Below are 25797 nucleotides of genomic sequence, written 5' to 3'. Positions count from 1 at the left end.
ACTGTACAGAGTCAAAACAACAAAACACGCAAGTGAAATAATGGCTGGTTATATACCAAGATGGGGCTAGACACAACAGCAAGAAAGATAATCGTTGTATTTCATAAAAGGAAAATGGACATAGTTTTATTGTGACAAAAGTTTTAAAAACACACCAACATAATTTAAGGACTTTCAATTCATACAAACATGGTGTTTAAACACACTGCCCCCCAATTTTAGGACTTTCAATTCATACAAACATGGTGTTTATTTAAGTGTAAACACAACTAGATTATATAAAAATGAAAGATTTTCTGAACATCCATTAGAAATCATAACATGTTTGTGATATATAAGAAAGTTAAGTTGTTTTGGAATTACCAAAAAATAAAAACAATATTGCAGAACAACAGTAGTATTGTATATCTTAAGATAAACAACAGAAGATCACAAAAAAATAAAATACCTGTTCATGACAGCTGCATTAAATAAAATAAATAACAAATATGCTCTTATTCAATGTTAAAGTTGTTGTACTCATTTCAAAGACGCCAATCATTCTACTAATTAATTTGATACTTTAGTGTTTAAAATTCTAAGATGGCTCATTTTGTTTGTCAGTTAAACAATGAAGGGGGCTAAGCATTGTATATCCTATGAAAAACAACAGTTGATGCATGGAACTGTAAGACGGCCAATCGTATAAGCTTAGACTAGAATAATTTTTATCATTATATTTCAATAAACATGTTAAAATGAATATAAATAAGGCTTTCTTGTGGTTTACTGTCTGATTTACCATGGTTCATCCTTCATCTGTATGGATATTTAACCACAAGGGCTATTCCTGCACATATGCACTCCAAACCATGGTAAGTTAGACAATAAACCATGAGGAGGCCTTGATTATTCTATCACTCTTTAACTCATTCAAATTTTTGTAACTTGAAAAAATACAAAGTAAAGAGTTATATGAAATGGAGATTTCGTGATTTGCTACAATATCTATCTCAACATAAGTATAAATTTTCCCCTCCAATTTTTAAATACTGTTAAAGAAGTGGACCAACAATGAAAGCTGTCAATTTCCACCTGTCAGTAATTCCAGCCTTCCCCCTGTCCCTAGGGAAAGCCATATCGAGGGCTGAGCGCAGTACTGCCATAACTCCTATTAAATAAAGAAGGACTTACGGAAGTATTGCGCTCAACTGTCAATATGCTTGTACGAGTTAAACTCAAGGCTGAAAGATGTCGGAGCAGCATACAAGTAAACATATTCAAATGGAAATTGCCAAATTTCATTACCAGTCCGCTACCTTAAAAGGTGTTATCAATGTGTTTGAATGCAATTTATTACATGACTGTATTCTATTGTTTCTCTGATTGGCTGAAAACGGTTCTAAAAGTAATGAGTACATATCAAATCAACTTATCTTGGGTTATAAATAGTACGAAAATAGTACGAAAATAAAAATAGATCGAAGTAGGTGCTGGAAAACCAATATCAACCTGATTTGGTCTAAATTTATTCCTTATCTCTTTATTAAAGTTACAGTTGTAATAACAAGACTGACTTTACATTTATTCATGTAATAAAACAATTATTGACTTTTTCATAGGTTGATATCACGATTTATCAACCCTCAAAAATCTATATTCACCTTGCCTTCGGCTCGGTGAATATAACTCTTTTCGGGTTGATAAATCCTGATATCAACCTATGAAAAAGTCGATAATTGTATAATAACAATCTTCATTCACATTTTTTGCTTCAACAAATTTCTAAATAGCTACTTTTTCCAACCTTAAAAAATGCAACAACAATTTAAATACAGTCGAATACCGTTACCTCGATATTCAAGGGACTGTAAAAATTGTATCGACGTATCCGAAGTTCGACGTAACGATATCGACTATCTGGGACTTCTTTGTACTTGTGTTGGACGTCTATATTGTCATTATATCCAATGCTTTTTTTTCAGAGGGTTTGAAAGGGGGAAGAAATAATATAAAACGTAAATACGATTTTAATTTTATTTACAAATAAAATATTTAAATTAGCATTAGCATTTTTATTCCTTCCCTAAACAAGTCTGAATGCAGCCGTAATGTTCCTTGTTGAGTAGTCATTTTGAAAATTTGCCAGTTAAATATACGCGTATTGTTACTCAATCCTAAATGGCAGATTTTAACACCGTCAAACAGAAAATATTTCATCCAAATTAGTTGTTATATTTGAAAACAGCTTTCATGCTTGCACGGTGTTTTATAACACTAATTATTGGGAATTAAGTGCAAACTTCCTGACATTTAAATTGGATTAAAGATTAAATAACAAACAAAACAAAGACACAAACTAACTTGCATATGATTAATACACCGCCGGACAACAATAGGTTGATTTTCACACCTGACAAATAACATGGATATTTTTTGACAAGCTGTGATATCGACGAAACCAGGTGTAAAAACAGTACAGGTAAGTTGACGGGACTGAAAAATCTCATCAAGCTAAACAAAATATCGAGCTAATCATATCGAGGTAATGATAAATAATTACATTAAGATAAATAGGGAAAAATTGGGACCGACTCAAACACATCGTGCTAACCGGAGTATCGAGCTAACCGATATCGAGGTAACGATATTCAACTGTAATAAAGCAATATGCAGAAATAGTTAGTGTGCTACTTTTTTAAAAACATTTCAGCATGTGCAGTTAATCAATTAAGCATATTTTTTTCACGTTGTTTGAAATGATGTACATGTATGTGCATTTCCTATTCATGAAACTGTAAATACTTACAATTTGGTAAATTTTGCCAGTAAACTCTGATTGGCTGCCAGTGTACTGTCCTTTAGGCGCATGAATCCCTGGGATACAGTCACACCAGCAGTGGTTTCAGGTATATAACTTGTGCCAGAACTGCCTCTACAAATATATAAAATACAGCTGAAACTCAATATCTCAAATTCACTTATCTCAAAATTACCGCTATCTCGAAGACATTTTTGAGTCCCATCCTGAAAACACTTGTACAAAATATCCTTTTAAATCAAATTTCAGTTAATTCAAAGTAAAACTCTTGAATTCTCTTGGCACTTGAGATACCAAGCATAATGGTACCAATCACACAAGTTTCACAATACTTTACATAATTATGCAAACAGGGTACTCAAATATATTATACCTAAGTTGTATATATTCATGCAATCATGTGAAATAATAAATTTTTGTGGGGAACTTATTTTCATGGATTTCATGGTTGAGTAAATCCATAAAATAAAATCCAAATGAACAAGTAACACTCCCTTTTATTTTGAATTTTTAAGTTTAAAATCCAAGAATTCATAGCCCCAAGAAAGAGCCATTTTGACCAAAACCAGGAAGTTTAATGCCCGCAAAACTGAACGATATAACAGTAGCTTAAATTACCTGAAACCGAAGTATTGGCAAACTTCATCAGCAACACCGGATGTCCAGACATCTCCACAGACAGGCAGAAACTGATCATCTGACTTCACTGTGATGATACCTTGTGATTCTGAGATACCACTACCCCTGAGCTTTACTGTGAACAAGAATGGAAAAGTTTTGTTAACATTTAGAGATAATAAGTGGGCCTGTATTGACATTAATATTAATATCCTTTGAGGAACAGCCTATAAAAGAAACTGAATTTGCAAGTAGTGTAGGATGAAGGCCTATATTCATCAGGTGATTACCTACCTTGATTTCTTGTTACTATTGAAAATGAAAGTAGGAAATACCTGTGCATGATTCAAACATCAATGGACAGATGGACAGAGTTGGCCTCTATGAATAGTCCAACTAGTGCCAAAAAACTACTAGTGACCCAAGACAATCATCCAATGAAGTATGACCAAATTGGTCCAAGCTTTCACCAGTTATTGGGTAGGAACAATTTTCAACTTGAAGGTCACTGTGACTTTAGACCTACTTGCCAAGTAGGGATCACCAACTGGCCACAGGCAACCGTTCTATAATCAAAGCCTTGAAATGTCTGATGGTTGCGGGTTTTGGGTAGATTTATTTTCTGTTTAAATGCCAGTTTATTAATATACATGAATGAGAAACAAATACAAATTTAGTGTGCCTCATATCTACGATGAACTCTGCCTGACCCAGCTTGTGATGTAACCATGGGCTGGAATGCCTTATTGATAGATCTTATATAATCAAAATGGTCAGTTTGAGTGAATACAGGTTGAATAAGAACTGCTTTTTCATTGATAATTCATCCCCATTGTTCATGAATGAGACTATTTTGTGTAGCACATGAACATCCTTTGGATGTGATTTGGAATAAAATAAAGATGCTATGAATGTCAGAAATACACTTTAACTTTGGAAGCGGGATAAACCCGCAACCAAAAATTGACCAATGTAGGTCAATGCATTCTCCAGCTATGGATGGGAAACCAAGGGATTTACCAACAGATGGGTAGACTGACCAACTAACATGAGCAAACCAATATATCCCCTCTTCTTCTAAGAGATAAATAATAATGTGATTGGTTTAAATTGACTTCACTCACAGCAATCTACCTCGTCATCTCCTGCAGCACACTGCTTGGTACCATCACACACTTGCTGAGCCGGGATACAGGAATAGTCGGAACACTGGAATTCATCACTGTCACATGTACCTATATATAGAAAGATTATTATTTTCATTACTGATGTATATTACATGTTAGCATAACACGCTTGTGGAGGTATAGAGATATTAAATTGTGAAATGGTGAGTGGTTTGGGGTAGGGGTGTGACAAAAAGAAAGATTGTGGCAGAAAGGAGACTGAGAAAAGTTCTTAATTTTGTTTTCGGAACTACATTACACTATTTTGCTCAAATTTAATGGCAAGTCTTGATCTGACATTTTGTTGAGCCGGGGTACAGGACTGAAACAACAATACATGTACAGTCGACATCGCACTTGCGACCACCTTTATTAAGCGATTTTTGTATTAAATGACCGGTCAAAATCCCTCCTGAACGCCTTCAGTACATAAATTCATTCCATTAAACGCCTTTTGTATTAAACGACTAGCGACCACATTATTGAAGTCCCAACAGGTAAAATATTTGACAAAAGTATCTATTAAGCGACCAGGTACCAAAATTCTACCGGGCATTCTTCATCTGTGTAATTAGCGAGTACGTTTTGCACATGACTGAATGTTATTAACCTTTGTATCAGTCGAACTGACAAACAATCTAGCCATAATTTTCATGGTTTGTGGACTTGGAAAAGTGTTCACGATGTTAAAACAGATTTTTAAACCATACAAGTATGTTCATAATAGATACAGTTACATTAACAGTTAAAAATAACTTTTCCTTTCATCTGACTGCAATTCATTAAGAGACCATTCCATTAACTTCTTAGCAGTCCCTTGGGTGGTCTCTTAACACAATGTCGACTGTATACATATCCACCATTCAAAAACGCTGTATATAAGATGTTGTGCTCTTTTGATTATGAGTGAAATGCTAGAGATTATGTCAAGCACTGGAGACAATCTAATTATAAAAATTACTTAATTATAAACGCTAACATAGATAAAATCTCTGTTGATAATATTAATAGTAAAAATTTATTTACCACAATTTTTCTCATCTGAACCATCTGAGCAATCGGTATGTCCATCACAGAACCATTCTATCATGATGCACTTTCTCATATCAGCACAGATTCTTTCTGCTAAAGGATTACACCTCATGCCACAATTTTGTTCGTCAGAGTTGTCAAAACAGTCATCTACGCCATCACAAAATTTCGATGTACGTACTAATAATCCGTTGTCACACCTGGTGTAGCCACGCCGAGAGTCTGAAATTAAAATGAACACATATTTCTGGTGTTGTTATTATAGCATAAATTAAAATCAGTCACCTCAATGCAAAAAATGGAGAAAGGAGTCATTATTTCAATGCATTTATATACTTTTTGGGTACAAATGTACTTAAGTTATTGACCAGAAACCAAATGGTCTATCAATTGATGGGACAGCAGACAGAACCATTGATCAACAATGCAGTGTGGTGGGTGGGGTTGCGGGCATTATAAAGAAGAGAAAAAGCACTTACCACAGTTCTTTTCATCGGAAAGATCAAGACAGTCAACATGACTGTTACATACGACAGAATTACTCCAGAGACATTGACCCGAGTCACACTCAAACCCTGTACAATCTGTAACGATAAAATATTGTTATTATTTTTATTAATATATCAAATTTATACAGTGCCCATTTCTTGATAAACACATTCAAAGGCACTTTGCATAGCGCAAAGGCTGCCACTCAGGGTACAGAAACAAACTGTGCAATCTGACCAGAGGGACAGAGACAAAACTCTCAGAACAGAAGGATAGAAATCCTTTTAGATGCTGGCCTGTCTGGCGAACTTTGCCTCAGTAGCACTTTGCAAGTAGACAGTCTGGTTCTTTAACATGCCTGGTGTATACCATTTCTTTCTTATATTTACATTATATTTCCTTTCCAATTGTAAACAATGTTATATTATAAATTGTGATCATTTTGTTGCATTCTGTTCACCAGACGGAACAACTGTGATGTCATCTAAGGAACGTTCTCCCTGACTATACGGGACATCGTCAAAACAGCAGCCTGTTACCACTTGGCAATGCCTTCCTTTTGCTGTTGTCATTATTTTCAATGAAAAAGAACATGGCAAATGTAAATATTAGCTGATAACTTACCAGTACAGTTCATTTCATCAGATTTATCATTACACTGTGGATAACCATCACACCGGAACTTTGCTTCTATGCACTGTCCACTGTGACACCGGAACTGTGTCTCGGAACACTCTAAAAGTATAAAAATCAGCAGTTAAAATATCTAATTTACATTATAAGCGAAGTGCATTATACTGCAATTTGCATTTTAAGAGATTACATTCTAACAAAAATATTAGGATTACAGTATATATATATACCATATAACAAAATTAAAACAGAGAAATATATAGCCATTTCATCCATTAAGTAAACCCTTACCCTACTAAATTTCTACAATGGACTTGTTCATCTTTTAATTTGGACAGTACCATTAACTGTTAAAAGGGGTGCTTACCAAAAATATATTGACTGAATGGCAAACGTGCAGATCATGATCAGACTGCACGGATGTACAGGCTGATCATGTTTTACTCTGGTAGCAAAGGCAGAAGCCCAGCATGATAAGGGTTAAGGTTTCTTACATTACTCAAATCTTAAGATTCTATAAAGATACATAAATAAGATCTGAAGTAGTCATTTTATATACGAAACAAAGACGGATATGAATTAGTGGTGTTCAACCTTATAATGCTTCATTCTAGAGCATACAATGAATTTTATGCTGTTTTTGCATTTAAGACCTCAGAAAATATTTTTTCAGCTCAAATTAACTAGTCATTTTTTTATATGAAACAAAGAAGGATTTGAATTAGTGGTGTTTAACCTTATAATGCTTCAGTCTCGAACATACAATGTATATAAGTTCTGTTTTTTCATTTAAGATCTCAGAAAATATTTTTTTTAGCTAAAATTAACTAAAAGTGACAGAAACCACAAAGGCTTTTACAAGTTTTAATGGCAGTAACTGTCACTGACAAAAAATCAAGAACAAAGCAAAACTTTAATTCTGATGTTAAAAATGCATCTGTGACAAATATACGTGTCTATAAACAGGATCTGTGTTAATGTTATAAAGACACATTTTTTGTTGCCTTTTCATAATTATTTCAATGATAAAAGAGCAAGCAACTGTTTTTTGGTTTATTTTTTGTTTTTAGACAAATTACTCCTGAATAAAAATGACAGCTATGGCTTATTAATGTTCCATGTTTCATTTTAAATTTACAAAGAAACTGCTATCTTTGCAAGGTCTCTAGGCCACTTTGTATGTTTTTTAGACCAACTTGCTTGTTTTTCTAACTGCATTTAGTTCAACCTTTAGCCTGCCGGCAGCAAGTGCTTCTGCCTTTGCGACCAGTGATTTTTGCAATTTTATATATTTCAAGAGATATAACTGAAATAATCTGTTTATTGAAGAAAACCAGTATGTTATGAACATAAACAATGTAACCCAGACAAGAACTGCTCAAGCTAGAAAGTAGACACTTCCAATTTTCACAATTTTGAGTAATTCAACGGCCATTACTCCAGAGAGGTCTGAGATATTATGCCTACAAACATGGTGACCAATTTGTGATCATAGGGGAAGAACTGCTCAAGGTAGAGAATGGATGGTTCTCTGAGGATAGAATGTCAGCCTCATTCCTAATAATTTAAAAACTAGAAAATGCTTTTGTAAAAAAGCGCATGTCTCCCCCAATGCAAAGTCCTATAGGCAAGAAGTCAATAGGGGTCAGGAGCGAAAGTCAAAGAGACACTGATGGTTGGCTGCAATAGGGATCATCTACTTGGCATGTCCAGTCATCCCGCTAAATTTCAACACTCTTGGCCTAGTGGTTCTCAAGTCACTGTTCAGGCTCCTGTGACCTTGACCTTTAATCAAGTGACCTCAAAATTAATAGGGGTCATCTACTCTGCATGTCCAATCATCCTATTAAGTTTCAACATTGTAGGTCAAGTGGTTCTCAAGTTACTTCCAAAAAATGATTTTATATGAACAGGCCACTGTGACCTTGACCTTTAATAGACTGACCCCAAAATCAATAAGGGTCATCTACTCTGCATGTTCAATCATCCTATGAAGTTTCAACATTCTGGGTCAAGTGGTTCTCAAGTTATTGATCGGAACTGGTTATCAATGTTCAGGCCCCTGTGACCTTGACCTTTAATGGAGTGACCCCAAAAACAATAGGGGTCATTTACTCTGCATGAACAATCATCCTATGAAGTTTCAACATTCTGGGTCGAAAGGTTCTCAAGTTGTTGACTGGAAATGGTTTTCCATGTTCAGGCCCCTGGGCCTTGACCTTTAACAGAGTGACCCTAAAATCGTTAGGGGTCATCTACTCTGCATGATCAATCATCCTATGAAGTTTCATCATTCTGGGTCAAGTGGTTCTCAAGTTACTGACTGGAAACAGTTTTCAATGTTCAGGCCCCTGTGACCTTGACCTTTCACAGAGTGACCCCAAAATCGATAGGGATCATCTACTCTTCATGACTAATCATCCTATGAAGTTTCAACATTCTGGGTCAGGTGGTTCTCTAGTTATTATCGGAAATGGTTTTCAATGTTCAGGCCCCTGTGACCTTGACCTTTGACGGAGTGACCCTAAAATCAATAGGGGTCATCTACTCTTCATGACCAATCATCCTATGAAGTTTCAACATTCTGGGTCAAGTGGTTCTCTAGTTATTGATCGGAAATGGTTTTCAATGTTCAGGCCCCTGTGACCTTGACCTTTGACGGAGTGACCCCAAAAACAATAGGGGTCGTCTACTCCAGCAGCCCTACAACCCTATGAAGTTTGAAGGTTCTAGGTAAAATGGTTCTCCAGTTATTGCTCGGAAATGAAGTGTGACGTACGGACGGACGGAAGGACGGACGGACGGACGGACAGGGCAAAAACAATATGTCTCCTGGGGGAGACATAATTAGTAAAGATAGAGTTATGGTTCTTGAACAATAACTAGAATCTTTTTGTGAGTTGAAAATAAATAAAATTACAATGCCAGCATCATATCCAATAGGCCATGAAGGCTAGACATTTTATTGTCAGGCTCGGATCCAGAAATGGCACCAGTTAAGAACAAAGACGTCAATGGCGAGGCGCATAGCGCCAACAGGGATTTGATATCAAAGGGGATATCTCTGCTCATGCTAGGGGGGTCAGAAGGACCTCTAGTGCACTTTTTGGTATAAATTTTGAGGTACGAGAGGGGGTACCCTCTCATTTTAGGGGGTTCAAGGGGCTCTCCCCTGGAAAATTTTGAAATACAGGTATAAAACAGTGGTCTCTGGTGCATTTTTGGGTCTAAACTTTTAGTAAATATATTCTTTTGCCAAAACTGTTGGGTCTGATTGTAACTTTTATGCACTTATAAAATAAGAATAGTAACTGAAAGTGTCTCCTGGAGGTTTCTCAATCATGGGTGTAACACCTTAAGGAATGGTTATAAACAGATAGAAAGAGTCCTAAATCAATCTTCTCCTGGGCCCAAAAGGAAATACCACAGACACTTTTACAACTACAGGACTCAATTAGCACACTTATCTAATATGCAAAACATCAATTTTTATTACATCATGCATAGATTTACTGTAAAAGTCATATATCTGTGACAATTCTACTTCATTTCTATTTGATGTATGCACTCCCGAACTTGTTCAGTTTGTAAGAATTTCAAACATAAAATTGCAAACCAGTCTATAGACAAGAAATTCCTCCACATGAAATGTGTGTCCTATGACACTAGCACTTTGACAATAGGCTATTTAGAATTACCTGAGATTATCAGGACCTTAGCAAAAATAAGGTTAAAAAAATGGCAAATTTCAGTCTTGCACCTTGACCTTCACTTTTAAATGGCATGAGTCAGGGGTAGTCATGTGAGTAGTTTCACTCAGCTATGACGAGTTATATCAGATAAGGATCTGTTAACAAGGTGCCTGGGTATGCCAATAACTCCACTGATTTTTGTCAAGGTAAATCAAAATATAGATAAACAAGCAAATTCGATGAATTGGAATCCCCCGCCGAAAGGGTCAGAGTTGAGGAACAGCAAAAAATATATCCAGCAAAAAGTTAAGAATGTTACCAAGAAGCAAATAATTTCATTAGTCAAAATCAAATTAAAAGAAAATGAATGGTTTGTTTGGGTGGGGTGAGGATACAACAGTTTACATGCTGATTATAAATATTGATAGAAAACGAAAAAAAAAAAAAAAGAAAAAGGAGGGGGAGGGGGGTGACCAAGGTAAGGTGGTGACCAGGTGTAGGTACACAACATCACATGTTTATAATAAATGTTCATGGAAAAGAATGGAAGAAGTTTAATGAAATTCTTCCAATTGGTTGGTTTGTTATGTACAGATCTGTGGATTTTTAAACAATTAAAGGGTAATAACTATAAGGAAAATTGACCAATCGAAAAAAAACTTGAAGGGCATCGTCGCAGTATCTTGGTTCATGTCTATTTCAAGTTTGATGAAATTCTACCTGCTAGTTACTGAGAAATCGCTGCAGATGGACATTTTTCATTAAATCAAGAGCTCTGAGGGAAATTGACCTATCAAAAAAAAAACTTGACGGGCATAAGCGCAGTATCTTGGTTCATGTCTATTTCAAATTTGATGAAATTCTACCTGTTAGTTACTTAGAAATGGCTGCAGACAGACATTTTTTATTAAATCAAGGGCAATAACTCTGAGGGAAATTGACCAATCAAAAAAAAAACTTGACGGGCATCATCGCAGTATGTTGGTTCATGTTTATTTCAAGTTTCATGAAATTCTACCAAGTAGTTACTGAGAAATGGCTGCTGACGGACGGACGGACTGACTGACGGACTGACAACGCCATTTCAATACCCCCCTCCCGATTTCATCGGCGGGGGATAATAAAGGTAAACATTATCTCTAAATATTACAGCTTGTTCTGAAATGATGAGTTGAGCTGCAAGTGAACATGGTCTTTTATGGATTGACAGCAAAAATGTTGTGCGTTGTATATACTGATATGAACATCAAATAGTTTTTTGTTTTAGTTAGGTTAAACATCACACTGACACAGTTATAGGCCAAATGGGGACTTTCCACTTTTTGGTAGTTGAGGAAAATCCCATGTGCCCATCAAGGCATTATTTCAGGCACAGGAGAGCACCTGGGTAGAACCACTGACCTTCTGTCAGCCAGCTGGATCAGGCTTCCTCACATGAAAGTATTCTGCACTGTAAACTCACAAATGTGAGAGACAAGTGAGTCAAAGTCAGTGACAAACACTCAGCAACCGAGGCCCCCAAAACACCCAGTATTTTCCATGAACCTTGACTTACCACAGCTTTTGTGTTCATCTTCTGCCAGAGGGCAATGTGGCTTTCCATCACAGACATAACTCTTGGCTATACAGGTACCGTCTGAACACCGAAACTCGTCAGATTCACACACTGTAAAACCAAGTAGACCCCAAGCAAGGTTTCGAACCTATAGTGGTGAGGGGAAGTGATTTGAAGTTAGTGACCTTCAACACTCAACAACCAAGACCCCAAAACACCCAGTAGTTTCCATGACCCTTGACTTACCACAGCTTTTGTGTTCATCTTCTGCCAGAGGGCAATGTGGCTTTCCATCACAGACATAACTCTTGGCTATACAGGTTCCGTCTGAACACTGAAACTCGTCAGATTCACATACTGTAAAGTCAAGTAGAATATGTATGAAAATGGCATAAATACACTCAACAGAATTAATACACTTACATTACTTTCAACTAGTTAAAACCAGTTGCTAGATATGCTTTTTTGAGTTAAAAATAATCAGGGTCTTGGTTCCCTGGATCCCAAACTAAGGCTGCACCCTAGAGTTGTCTGTTGTGGGAACCAAGAAGCCCCAAAAATCCACTAACAATTCAGTAACTCTATTATATGCACACATTTTCCCTATGCCCCCCAAAACCAAAATTCATTGAGTCATCCGGTCAAAAATGCACAATTCAGGTTGGCTGTTACTGAATATTCTGATTTTATAGAAGTTTTAATTTTACTTAGTTTATACATAATTTATTGTAGGTCGATTGTGAAGGAAGTTCTACAACTTATATTAATCGACACCTCATTCCTGATGGAATCCATTGCCACGAGGGTATGAGAGAAGAGGCCAGTTTCCCTTTTAATGCTGAGCGCCAAGCAAGGGCTACTGGTACCATTTTTTCACATCTTTGGAACGACGCGGCCGGGGATCAAACCCACAACCTTCCGCATTTGAAGCAGACGCTCTACCACTAGGCGATCGAGGCGGTTATTTGATAAATAGCAAAGGTTAATGTATACAATATCTACCTGACACTGGTGTTGATGATATGACTACAGTTGCCGTGGTTACTGTTGTGGTGGCTGTAGTTGAGATCACTGTACTGGTTGGTTTAGAAGTTTCCATGGTGACTGTTGTCGTGAAAACCACTGTGGATTTTGTAGGATGAATTGTGAATGATGTGGATATACTTGGTGACAATGTGGAGGTGCTCTGCACTGAAACACAATTTTAAATATTAATATTTAAAGCGCTGCATTTTTTAATTTGTTAAAAATGACCATTGACCATCTTCCTGCTTATTAATTTGTAAACCAAAAAATTATTGTTTTTTTTTTTTATAACAGAAAAATGAATTATAACAAGAGCTGTCTCCGTAGGATGACACATGCCCCCAATGGCACTTTGAATGAATAGTTATGGCCAATGTTAGAGTTTAGGACCTTTGACCTACGGAGCTGGGTCTTGCGCGCGACACATCGTCTTACTGTGTCACACATTCATGCATAGTTATTTTAAAATCCTTGCATGAATGACAAAGATAAGGACCGGACATGCCCATCAATGCACTATCATGAAAAATGATCTTTAACGTCTAAGTGTGACCTTGACCTTTGAACTACGGACCTGGGTCTTGCGCACTGCACATCGTCTTACTGTGGTACACATTCATGCCAAGTTATTTGAAAGTCCATCCATCGATGACAAAGATATGGACCGGACACGCCCATCAATGCACTATCCTTTAACGTCTAAGTGTGACCTTGACCTTTGAGCTACGGACCTGGGTCTTGCGCACTGCACATCGTCTTACTGTGGTACACATTCATGCCAAGTTATTTGAAAATCCATCCATCGATGACAAAGATATGGACCGGACACGAAAATTGCCGACAGACAGACAGACGGTTCAAAAACTATATGCCTTTCTTCGGGGGCATAAAAACATTGCTGACCAGAAATGCAAATGACAAACATGCAAGTCCCATGAAATGACACACCTGACACAGGAAATTTTGACATAAGGTTCAAACAAGTTTGTGCGTCAAGCTAACTGAGCTATGACCTTTTTACATTTTGGCAATAGTATGGCCTGAATCTCCAATGTCAAGGTCATGCTATTTTGAAATCCCCTTGATGTATAGTTACCACCTGGACACAAAATAGACCCTTAAACCTCTGATACCAAAGAGTGCTTTCACCTTAATGACCAAATGAGCTAGAGGACAAAGTGTTGCGTGTGGTAAGTCTGCCATGATATGGTGAAATTTTATGCCAAGTTTTCTTTCAAAGTCCTGTAATGAATGTCAGAAATCATGAAGCTGACCTGACGACATACAGCTATGTATTGGTACACCAAATACAACCTAAAATTCTACTGTTGACCCTTAAGAGTGACCTTGACCGTCGTGGACAATGCAGTTATTGAGCAGACATTAACTAGGCCTTTTAAAGTGTATTTTTGATGTTGGAGCTGCAAATCTGGGGCTATAATTACTATAATGTGTGGGTAGGTAGGTAGTGAATTTTTTTTTTGCATATAATTATATTTTTCATCTGACTGGCCTGTAAAGAAGTTGGGTCGCAGTGATTTTCACGGGTAGGTCATGTTACCGCAAACAAATGTTTTTTTAATGACAGCCTGGGTATTGTATGTGACATATCAAGTTATTTTTACAAATTTATTTCAAATCCCTTCATAAAGAGCAGACCTAGTTATATGCAGATGAGAAAGTTATGGCCGATGCTTTAAACCTTAGATCCTAAAATGTGACCTTGACCTTTTGTCAAAATTTACATTTTAAACAGATGTCACATTTTGCTATATCCTATACATTCAGCGATTCTATGAAGATAACAAAAATCTTTACCTATAATGTAAAGTGTGACTGAATTAGTTTGAAGAAATTTAATTTTTTTCGTCAATCTACTAACTCAGCTGATAATTTGAATTCCACCTAAATTGCAGCATTTAGAATAAGTGTTATGTAAATGTTTGATAACGCTGATAAAATTCATAAATAATTATTTGAAATATTTCAAACAGGATTTCATAGAAAAAAAAATACCTGTTTGTACTATCAGTATGATCAAAGTTAAATTATGCAATTTTGCCGCTTTAAATATGATAAAACAGTTCATCAAAAATCAAACAAAATGCGCGATAGTTAAAAGAATGATAAATTTTCACCATATTGAAAAAAAAATATATGCATCTATTCAATATAAATACACCATATTAGGGGGTTATTTCTGTGGGAACAAATATCAGCTGAAAATCTTGCCACTTCTTTAAAAACTTTAAGGTGTCTAACAGTGTCCGGCTGATCACTGAACTCATCTGATACATTTTGCACAAAAAAAAAATTGTGGCCAAATTTGGTGAACACTGAATTCAAACCGCTTAAATCAGGCAAAGGACACTGTCAATTTTCACAAGTTTTAGCAATTCAAGGGCTATAACTACAGAGCCATCAGGACAACCTAGATAGTTATTGAAACTGACCAAGGTTTGATGCCTATAAACATTGTGACTAAGTTTGGTACATTAGATATGACCTACTAAATTTATTGAGCAGAAACTGTCAGTTTTCTCAAGTGTTAGTAATTCAAGGGCCATAATTCAAGAGCTACTGGGAAAATCCCAGATTTTATGCCCATTAACATGGTGACCAAATTTAATGAACACAGCATAAGAACTTCTAAAGTTAGATGGCAAACAACTTTAGTGGATGCCACCCACCTCACACCCACTGCCCTCTACACATGATCACATAATATGTCCCATTTCACAGGTATATAAAAATGAAGAAAAATATTACAAGATTTTAGGACATTTTGGCTGAAGTTTGAACCGGCTATAAGAGATATACCAAACATTCTTTAACCTTTAGTCTGCTGGCTGCAAGTAATTCTGCCTTTGTTACCAGTGCAGACCATGATCAGCCTGCACATCCTATTCAGTCAGTAAATTTTCAGTGAACACCCCTTTAAATAATAAATGGTACAGCCCAAATTGAATGACAGACCAGTCCATATAGCAGGGTAAAGGTTTAAATAAGTTCATAACATTGAGCAGACAATGCAACATACCGAAACATGCTTCATCATGCTAATATCTGTGAACTTTTAGAAACTATTATATTTTATTATATAGGCACTACTTTCTTGTACTTATAATTTATAAAAAATGTTTTTATACTTTCGCACCAATAAGCAAAATTTAACGCTGAGTGCAAATTTGTGCCTAGTCATTGCAATATAGAAAATTATTCTATATTATTATTATAATATTTCATCCTGTAACTCATTTGGGTCCATATTGTATTCTCAGGCATTTTTTTATAGTTCAGAGCTTTTTTTGTGCTACACAAGCACTTTTAAAATACAGCTGAATCTCGGTATCTCAAATTCCAAGGGATCGAGTGTCTTAATACGAGGTAACTGAATTAGAACTTAAAATGATATTTTGTGGACATGTTTTCGGGACGGGACTTGAAAATGTCTTTGAAATAGCTGGAGTTTTGAGGTAAGTGAGTTCGAGATATTGAGTGGGGATATGAATTCTTGGATTTCAACTTTTGAACATCAAAAGAAGGTAGTTTTACTTGTTCCTTGCTTTTTAATTTTGTGTATAAAATCAACTGCAAAATCAATAAAATTAGTCTCCCACACAAATAATAACAGTCAGCCTGCTGGCGGCAAGTGACTCTGCCTTTGCGGCCAGTGCAGACCAAGATCAGCTGTACTTCTGTGCAGACTGATCATGGTCTGCACTATTTGCTATTCAGTCAGTAAATTTTCAGTGAACACCCCTTTGAATAATAAGTGGTACTACCTAAATTGAAAAATAAACCAGTCCAATTTAGAAATTTAGGCGTGTGAAGGTTGACGATTTGACAGACACAGTGTGGATCTTAATTAATAATTTTATTTCTTTATTTATTTTGTTGGGTTTAAAATCGCACTGACACAATTATAGGTTATATGGCAACTTTCCAGCTTTGATGGTGGAGGAAGACCCCTCCGTGCATTATTTCATCACGAGCGGGCACCTGGGTAGAACCACCGACCTTCCGTAAGCCAGCTGGATGGCTTCCTCACATGAAGAATTCAACGCCCAGAGTGAGGCTCGAACCCACATCGATGAGGGGCAAGTGATTTGAAGTCAGTGACCTTAACCACTCTATCACGGAGGCCCCGACTACTTAATAATTTTAGACAGCTGAATAGGTTTAAACTTTCATTGGACTGAACCATATCTACAATAGTCATGATAAAACATACGCACTATAAGAAATTATTATATTTTAATATGTAGACACTGGAATGTAACATTATTCAGGATTTCAGACAATATTTTTATTCTTCCAGCCCACTGAACAAAACATCAAGTACAGCAATTTTGTCTAGTCACTCTGAAATGTATGCACTTTTAGAAATTATTTTATTTTTAATGTAGACACCACAATGTCTTCTTTTTATGATTTCACCCTGCCTCCGGCATATTAATGCAGTCTGAACTGATAACCATATGTTATGTCTAAGTGTGCATTTTTGCATCATTGGGGCTCATTTATATCACAATTTTTATTACAAGAGGGTCATGCTTTATTGGAGATACAATATGACCATACTTTATTGGGATACATGAGGGTCATGCTTTATTGGGAATACAAGAAGGACATGCTTTATTGGGGGTACAGTAGGGCCATTGTGTCTCTAGATCCTTTGCCAGAGTTCCACAGCAAACATGGCAGCAATGTTTGTCATGATGGGTGGAGATTCAAGCATTTATGAACATCAGGATAAATTAATTTTGACATCTGGCCAGCAGTCCAAAGTTTCCACTTTATAGTTGTTTTCCTATAGAGGATTGTACTTGTTTCCACACAGTGGGCTGCACTTCCCCCACCCACCATAGAGCTACACTTTTCCCCACATAGATGACTGTACTTGTTTCCACACAGAGAAGACTGTACTTGTTTCCCCACAGAGGACTGTATTTGTTTCCCCACAGAGGACTGTATTTGTTTCCACACAGAGTGGACAGTACTATTTCCTTAAATGAGGGCTGTACTCATTTCCCTACTGAGGACAGTACTTGTTTCCCCAAAGAGAACTGCACTTGTTTCCTCACAGCAGACTGTACTTGTTTCCCTACAAAGAACTGTTCTGATTTCTATTTCCCCTCAGGGGACTGTACTTGTTTCCTCACAAAGGATGGTACTTATTTCGGTTTTCCAACAGAAAACTGTACTTGTTTTCCATTACAGCAGATTGTTCTTGTTTCCCCATAAAAGATTGTACTTGTTTCTGCTTCCCCTCAGAGGACTGTACTTGTTTCCTCACAAAGGACTATACTTGTTTCCCCACAGAGGACTGTTCTTGTTTCCCCACACAGGACAGTACTTGTTTCCCCACAGAAGAAGTACTTGTTTCCTCACAGAGGACTTTACTTGTTTCTGTTTCCCGAAAGAGGACAGTACTTGTTTCCTCACACAAAGGACAGTACTTGTTTCCTCACAAAGGACTGTACTTGTTTCCTCACAAAGGACTGTACTTGTTTCCCCCACAGAGGACTTACAGTACTTGTCTCCCCACACAGAACAGTACTTGCTTCCCCACAGAGGACTGTACTTGTTTTCCTGATTCAAACTTTCATAATTATTGTAACATGTCAGGTATATTGCAACTATAACAATTTGAGATTTTCAAAACCATTTATTGTCTTTCAATGTTTTTTCTCTACAGACTATTTCGCATCAATCACAGAATGCAATCAAGCAAAATAATAACAGACTTGGTTTGACTTTGTTCATGATAGGAAATGAAGTGTGCAAACGCCCTTCACGCCCCTTAGTTTTGGCTGCATTATACAATAACATTGAAAACAATAATAGTTATATATCATTGTAATCTATTTAACAAATTACCTGGAATGCTGGATGAAGGTGTGGGTGATATGGTTGTGTATGATGTCTGGTTCTGTGAAGTGATCTTCTCCTCACCTCTCCCTGAAAGATAAAATATATCATCATTTTAGAAATAAACCACATATCAAAGACTTTATCATCCTTGCAGATGCTTTGCTAACTATGACTGGTAACTCATAGATTATCAGATATACTTTATATCAGATCAATCTAGTGACAACAGCTTTTGCAGTGCCTTGGCAACTATACAGTGAGATAAGGCCAGTGTCAACAGTTATACAGTACCTGGACAAATAAACAGTGAGATCAGGCCTGAGTGACAACAGTTTATACAGTTCTTGGACAACTAAACAGTGAGATCAGGCCAGAGACAACAGTTTATACAGTACCTAGGCAACTGTACAGTGATATCAGACCAGAGACAAAAGTCTTTACAGTATCTGGGCAACTAAACAGTGAGATCTGGCCAGTGACAATAGCTTATACTGTAACTAGGCAACTATACTGTGAAAACTGGCCAGTGACAACAACTTTTACAGAACCTAGGCAACTATACAGTGAGATCAGACCAGTGTCAATAGTTATACAGTACCTGGACAACTATACAGTGAGCTCAGGCCAGTGACAACAGTTTATAACAGTACCTGGGCAACTATACAGTGAGATCAGACCAGCGACAACAGTTTATACAGTACCTGGGCAACTAAACAGTGAGATCAGACCATCGACAACAGTTTATACAGTACCTTGGCAACTATACAGTGAGATCAGGCCAGTGACAACAGTTTATAACAGTACCTGGGCAACTATACAGTGAGATCAGACCAGCGACAACAGTTTATACAGTACCTGGGCAACTAAACAGTGAGATCAGACCAGCGACAACAGTTTATACAGTACCTGGGCAACTAAACAGTGAGATCAGGCCAGCGACAACAGTTTATACAGTTCCTGGGCAACTAAACAGTGAGATCAGGCCAGTGACAACAGTTATACAGTTCCTGGGCAACTAAACAGTGAGCTCAGGCCAGTGACAACAGTTTATAACAGTACCTGGGCAACTATACAGTGAGATCAGACCAGCGACAACAGTTTATACAGTACATGGGCAACTAAACAGTGAGATCAGACCATCAACAACAGTTAATACAGTACCTTGGCAACTATACAGTGAGATCATGCCAGTGACAACAGTTTATAACAGTACCTGGGCAACTATACAGTGAGATCAGACCAGCGACAACAGTTTATACAGTACCTGGGCAACTAAACAGTGAGATCAGACCAGCAACAACAGTTTATACAGTACCTGGGCAACTAAACAGTGAGATCAGACCAGCGACAACAGTTTATACAGTACCTGGGCAACTAAACAGTGAGATCAGGCCAGTGACAACAGTTTATACAGTACCTGGGCAACTAAACAGTGAGATCAGACCAGCGACAACAGTTTATACAGTACCTGGGCAACTAAACAGTGAGATCAGGCCAGTGACAACAGTTTATACAGTTCCTGGGCAACTAAACAGTGAGATCAGGCCAGTGACAACAGTTATACAGTTCCCGGGCAACTAAACAGTGAGATCAGGCAAGTGACAATAGCTTATATTGTACCTGGGCAACTCTACTGTGAAAACAAAGTTATCTCCCATTAAAAATGAAGTGTTACATTATCTCACAAACTTATCTTAAAGCATTAACAATGCAAATATCTTTGAGATAATCAATAAAAGACTAGCCTGTTGAAGTAGGAATTATCATTACGTTGAGGAGAACACCTTGTGTGGTTATCATTGTTACTTCCCAGTGGTAAACCACAACATTGTCAGAATGCAATATGCAAGTGTTATGTGCATTTACATGTTAGTTAAATGCTTTTTTATGATTTGGAAAGCAAAAAAGTATGAAACACTATGATAAATCTGTTAGTAAGCGAAAAGTAAGCAACATCTGAAAATGTTCCATTATGGCTGATCCTATTCCTAAAAAAAAACAGTCATTGCTCAACAGCTACTGACAAGTGAATGACAGACAGTCACTGTTTGAGACCACTGACAAACACTCACTGACCAACAGTCACTGACAACTCACTGATTAACGGCCACTGATCCAACATCCTCTGACAAAAACTCAATGATCATAAACCACAGTCATTGACAAACAGCCATTGATCAATAGTCACTGACAATATGCCACTGATAACCATTCACAGTCCAACAGCTACTGACCAACATCCACTAACAAATACTCAATGATCAACAACCACTCTCACTGACAAACGGCCATTGATCAATAGTCACTGACAAAAAATCACCGACAATATGCCACTGACAACCTGTCACAGACCAACAGCCACTGACAAAAACTCATTAATAAACAACCATTGACAAACAATTTCTGACTAACTATCTCTGATTAACAGCTTCTGACAAACATTCACTAATTAACAGCCACTGACAAACATCTCAGATCAATATCCAGTCACTGTAGCTGACAAATGAGGCAAGGAGTCTACCTTTCCTACTTTTTGTAGTGGAGGACCAAAAATGCTCAATGGGCCTCACTGGGGCACAAACAGGCATCAATGACCTCCTGAAGGCATGCCGGGTAGCTTCTTTACATGATGGTGCCTGATGCAATCACAGCACTGTAAATAAACTGTGACATCACAGAACAGGAAAGAAACAGAATAGAGCTGTCTAGTAAAAGTTCTTTATCTCAGAAGTCAATAAGACATTATTAATTTGTTTTGGCCTTAACTCATTTATTACTAAAAAGGTCATCTGAAAATCAGTTTTTAATAGGACACTATGCTGAAACTCATTATGAATAATAATGGCCAAAAAATGTGAAAACATTTAGATCAAACTCGCTAACTATCATTTAACATGGCAGAAGTTTTTGTGTATGCATGTTATACTATATAATTATTCTATACTAAGTAATTCAACCCTTCTTTTTTCACTAAAGTGCGAAAATCTCAAGTTAACCTTTTCTATGAACCTTAAAATTCAAACATAAAATTTTTTGTGGTTTGAAATATCATCATAAGATCCATTTGTATGTCTGTTAGACAGGTTGATTGATGTTTTATGAAGATAATCAAGTTGCAACAGCAGCGCAGATAGTGTAACATTTAATCTTTATTGTCGAGTTTGTACTATATATATAATGTATGACTGCATGATCAAAACATTTAAAGCACGTAGATTAATCATTACATATCGATTTTAACATAATTTTTAAGATTACGCATAATTATCCGCCTGCACAGATTAATTACGGTTAATCTTCAATAATGTAGTTCCACACAGGGCTTGCAAATAATTTGATTGTATCATTACAGCACACTTGCGTTTATTTTAGTTTGTATAGCAGCATACTCTGGACCCCTATCCCCTCCCCTGGGCTGCTCCCCCACAACCTGGAAATGCACATATATTCTGGTGTAGGTGCACCACTGAATTTTGTACCTGTATGCATATTTGGGAATTTTAAATTAAATGCAGTAATTAATAATCAGTCAAGATAACAGAATTCTAGACCAAGATGAACATGCTGGATATGTTAATCTTGAAAGTTGCCTCTTATCCCTATTGGCAGAGGCGTAGGGACTATTCAAGCATTGGAGTGGCGGAGTGGGTAGGTGGATTTGGGAGAGGGATACCCCTTCTCATCTTCCTCCCATGAACGGGGTCTAGGGTGGCCCCGTGAAAATTTTGCATATAACTAGAATAAATAGTGCAATCTGGCGACTTCTTGGACTGCTCAGGTAGCTGTTGAACATACTCGTTTTTTTTCGAGTTTTCACCCCAAGGGTTCAACGCAACAAGGGCGTATCTACATATAATTATTATATGTAGATACGCCCTTATTGCGTTGAACCCTCGATTTACTGTCCCCTATTTACAGTTTACTGTGTTCAAACACTGTAATGGTGGTACGATGTATGGCGGCATATTGAAGCTGTAATACTTGTTAATGTAACTAGATCTGTAAAATCTAGGAGGATTTTTCTATATTTGATGTGTTGATTCATTATGACTGGTTTCTTTGATAAACTGAAAGATGGACAAGTTCATCGTAGAAATTTAGCAGGGTAAGAGTTAAAAGTAAGTGCTCTAATTTCCTTTATGCAAAAAATTGTTGGTTCACATGATCATAGCGGAAAATGGTCAAAGTAACATGACCACTATGCCCTTAAATTATTAAGTACAGATAATTTTTAGCATTTACTAAAGCAGGAGGTTAAGGTTTGTTTGCCAATGAAGCAACTAAAATTGTAAATAACAGTTGTATGAAATGTTGATATTTACATTTTAAGTGCAATATGTATTACTCATTAACATTTGTCATTTTATTTTTTTTCAAAGGATTAAACTATTTAGTAATGTAAGGTTTTTTTTCCTCTCTAGGATTAATTTTGTATAATATCAAGCTACCAAATGTATAGAATTCTCGTAACCACATTTTGACTCTTTTCTCGTATTAATGCCTAGCGAATATCAGCTTTTGTATTCTGTGGTAGATACAACTAGATAGATGTTTTATGACGATAAAATGATAAAAAAAGTAGGTTGCACCTCCAGTGCAGAAATTCGAAACTTAATCTTGATCTGATTATATTTAAATGGTATTTCCGACTACGATTCATAACGATGACTCAAAGTTTTTGCCTATTAAATATTTTTGTAAAGGTTTGGAAATGCAAACAACTTTCAAAAGAAAAATTTTGCTTGACTCACTTTCCCAGCAGGTGATATGTCCTGGGGTAACAATCACATACTACATTTGAGTAGCAAATGATATACATGTACAACTAAAAGATGCAGACGATAATTAATTTAAATAAAGAAAGATCGAAATTGTAAAAAAAATAATCCAGAAATGGTTTTTGAGCAGCAGTGTTCATTCAACATAAGATAAAAAGATAAAAGCTCTACTAAAATAAATATGAGCCGCGCCATGAGAAAACCAACATAGTGGGTTTGCGACCAGCATGGATCCAGACCAGCCTGTGCATCCGTGAAGTCTGGTCAGGATCCATGCTGTTCGCTTTTAAAGCCTACTGCAATTAGAGAAACCGTTAGTGAACAGCATAGATCCTGACCAGACTGCGCGGATGCGCAGGCTGGTCTGGATCCATGCTGGTCGCAAAGCCACTATGTTGGTTTTCTCATGGCACGGCTCATATTATACTGTAGATGCCAAACATTGAGGATATGTTGATATGCCTCTGTGACCTTGACAACAGATTAATTGAAGAGTAAATTAATTGAGTCGGTTACATCACTGATAAGTTTAATCATGGGAAATGAATCATGGAACTAAAAGGGTATTTTTTGAAAAAAAAAAAAAAAAAAAAAAAAAAAAAAAAAAAAACTCACCAGGCATTTAATCTTGAAAAGAAAATTGTAAAAAAGTAAACCATAAAATGGAAAGAAAGGTAAACTGGGAGTGTTTGATTATAAGAGTTAATATAATTTGCACAAGTACATGATTGATACAAATCATTTACTTTGAAGTTTTATCAAAATCAAGACAGCACTTAAGAAGATGCACTGACAAGGGCAATAACTCCATAAAAATTACTGAAACAGAACACGGTGATAATTTACACAACTATACAACTGAAACCTATCTTTTTTTGTGAAGTTTCATCAAAATCCAACCAGCATGAACAACAAGGGAGCTCCAACCTGAGAAACTGAGGCAATGACTTATGATGATGATTTCGATTATAATTTGTGACTACGAAAGTAAAAACATTTGGGTGCGTGTGTGGTATGGTGGAGAATGCTAAAGAATATTGATTGAGTTAACAATTATGAAAGTGGTTACAGAGAAAAAAAAACAAAAACAAATGTTTGTTAGGATGAGGAATTGGTAAAAGGGATGAGCATGTATGGGGGTGCTTAGAAAGTTACATAAACATACAATAAAGAGGAATAATGACAAACATAAATGGGTTGGTTGAGAAAGTTGTGAACTTTGGTGCCCCTTTTCAAAAAACTGTCCCACGTTTCTTTTCATTGAAACCAATCCCCATGTGAGGTCTGACGATTATTATAAGACACATGAGTTAAGTATGAGAACTCTGCCATGAAACTGTAACCAACACTTTCACAATATCTGACTCCAATGACCTTGACCTTTGGGACACTTGATCCTAAACCAAAAGATGTCTGCTGCTTACGTCCGTGTGTGCATAGTAGCAGTAGATAGATGATATAGTGTGAAATTATTTAATTATTTAATTTCATGGGAACAAAATCTCGTAGTTTTTGTCAAATCAATCAAGAAATCCACAAAAATTAGTCCTCTGTGACCACTTATGATTTCACAGTAGTGACATTTAGAAGCCTGACATCCAACTTGAAACTTAACAGGACATTACCCTCCTTTTGCTGAAAACCTTATTTGGGCATAAACGCCATAGCCTTAAAACCTATTAATTTCATTTCCGTACAGTCAAACAAAGGCCTCAACTGTTTCTTCCATTTTTTGTAATATTCTATGCATACCGCTGCATAAATGCAATTAAAATTGACATACACAGATGTAAATTTCATCTAAAACTGAGCATGAAATTTTACGCCCACGTCATATTGAACTTAAAATACAAAACAGTTTTACTGATGAATATCTAAATATAAGCCAAATCAATATATCAACATACTTAAGTTTAAATTGGGTAAATACCAAGGCTCCATACATCACCTAAATGGGTATCTATTAAACTATATTTTTGCCTTAAAAGGAAATAGTACAAAAAATGATACTTCAAAATTTCGCATAATTTATTTGTTGATTTTGATGATAAAAGGATAAAAGATTTTCTAAAAGCTTTTATCAGCCACTTAAATAAGAAAGAAGTTATCAGTGAAAGAAAACTATCATTTG

General features: G+C 36.5%; 1 protein-coding gene across 4 annotated transcripts in view; it reads right to left on the bottom strand.

Moving 5' to 3' along the window:
- LOC123531186 (atrial natriuretic peptide-converting enzyme-like) overlaps window positions 1–25797 on the bottom strand; it is a 79450-nt gene that overhangs the window by 13235 nt on the left and 40418 nt on the right. For all 4 annotated transcript variants that reach the window (XR_008366156.1, XM_053517905.1, XM_053517906.1 and 1 more), the window contains exons 3-11: window positions 18895–18975; window positions 12988–13176; window positions 11986–12096; window positions 6730–6840; window positions 6096–6200; window positions 5611–5838; window positions 4543–4653; window positions 3419–3554; window positions 2789–2914 (exon numbers count right to left, since the gene is read on the bottom strand). Coding sequence is in view for 3 of the 4 variants with exons in the window: in XM_053517905.1 (XP_053373880.1) it covers window positions 2789–2914; window positions 3419–3554; window positions 4543–4653; window positions 5611–5838; window positions 6096–6200; window positions 6730–6840; window positions 11986–12096; window positions 12988–13176; window positions 18895–18975 (1198 nt within the window). In the remaining variant the exon portion in view is untranslated. The remainder of the gene's footprint in view (window positions 1–2788; window positions 2915–3418; window positions 3555–4542; window positions 4654–5610; window positions 5839–6095; window positions 6201–6729; window positions 6841–11985; window positions 12097–12987; window positions 13177–18894; window positions 18976–25797) is intronic.

Source organism: Mercenaria mercenaria, chromosome 11 (assembly GCF_021730395.1).
Source record: "Mercenaria mercenaria strain notata chromosome 11, MADL_Memer_1, whole genome shotgun sequence".
Classification (NCBI taxonomy): Eukaryota; Metazoa; Mollusca; class Bivalvia; order Venerida; family Veneridae; genus Mercenaria; species Mercenaria mercenaria.
The sequence above is the reverse complement of the archived record's forward strand: the minus strand, read 5'-3'. Positions and strand labels throughout refer to the sequence as shown.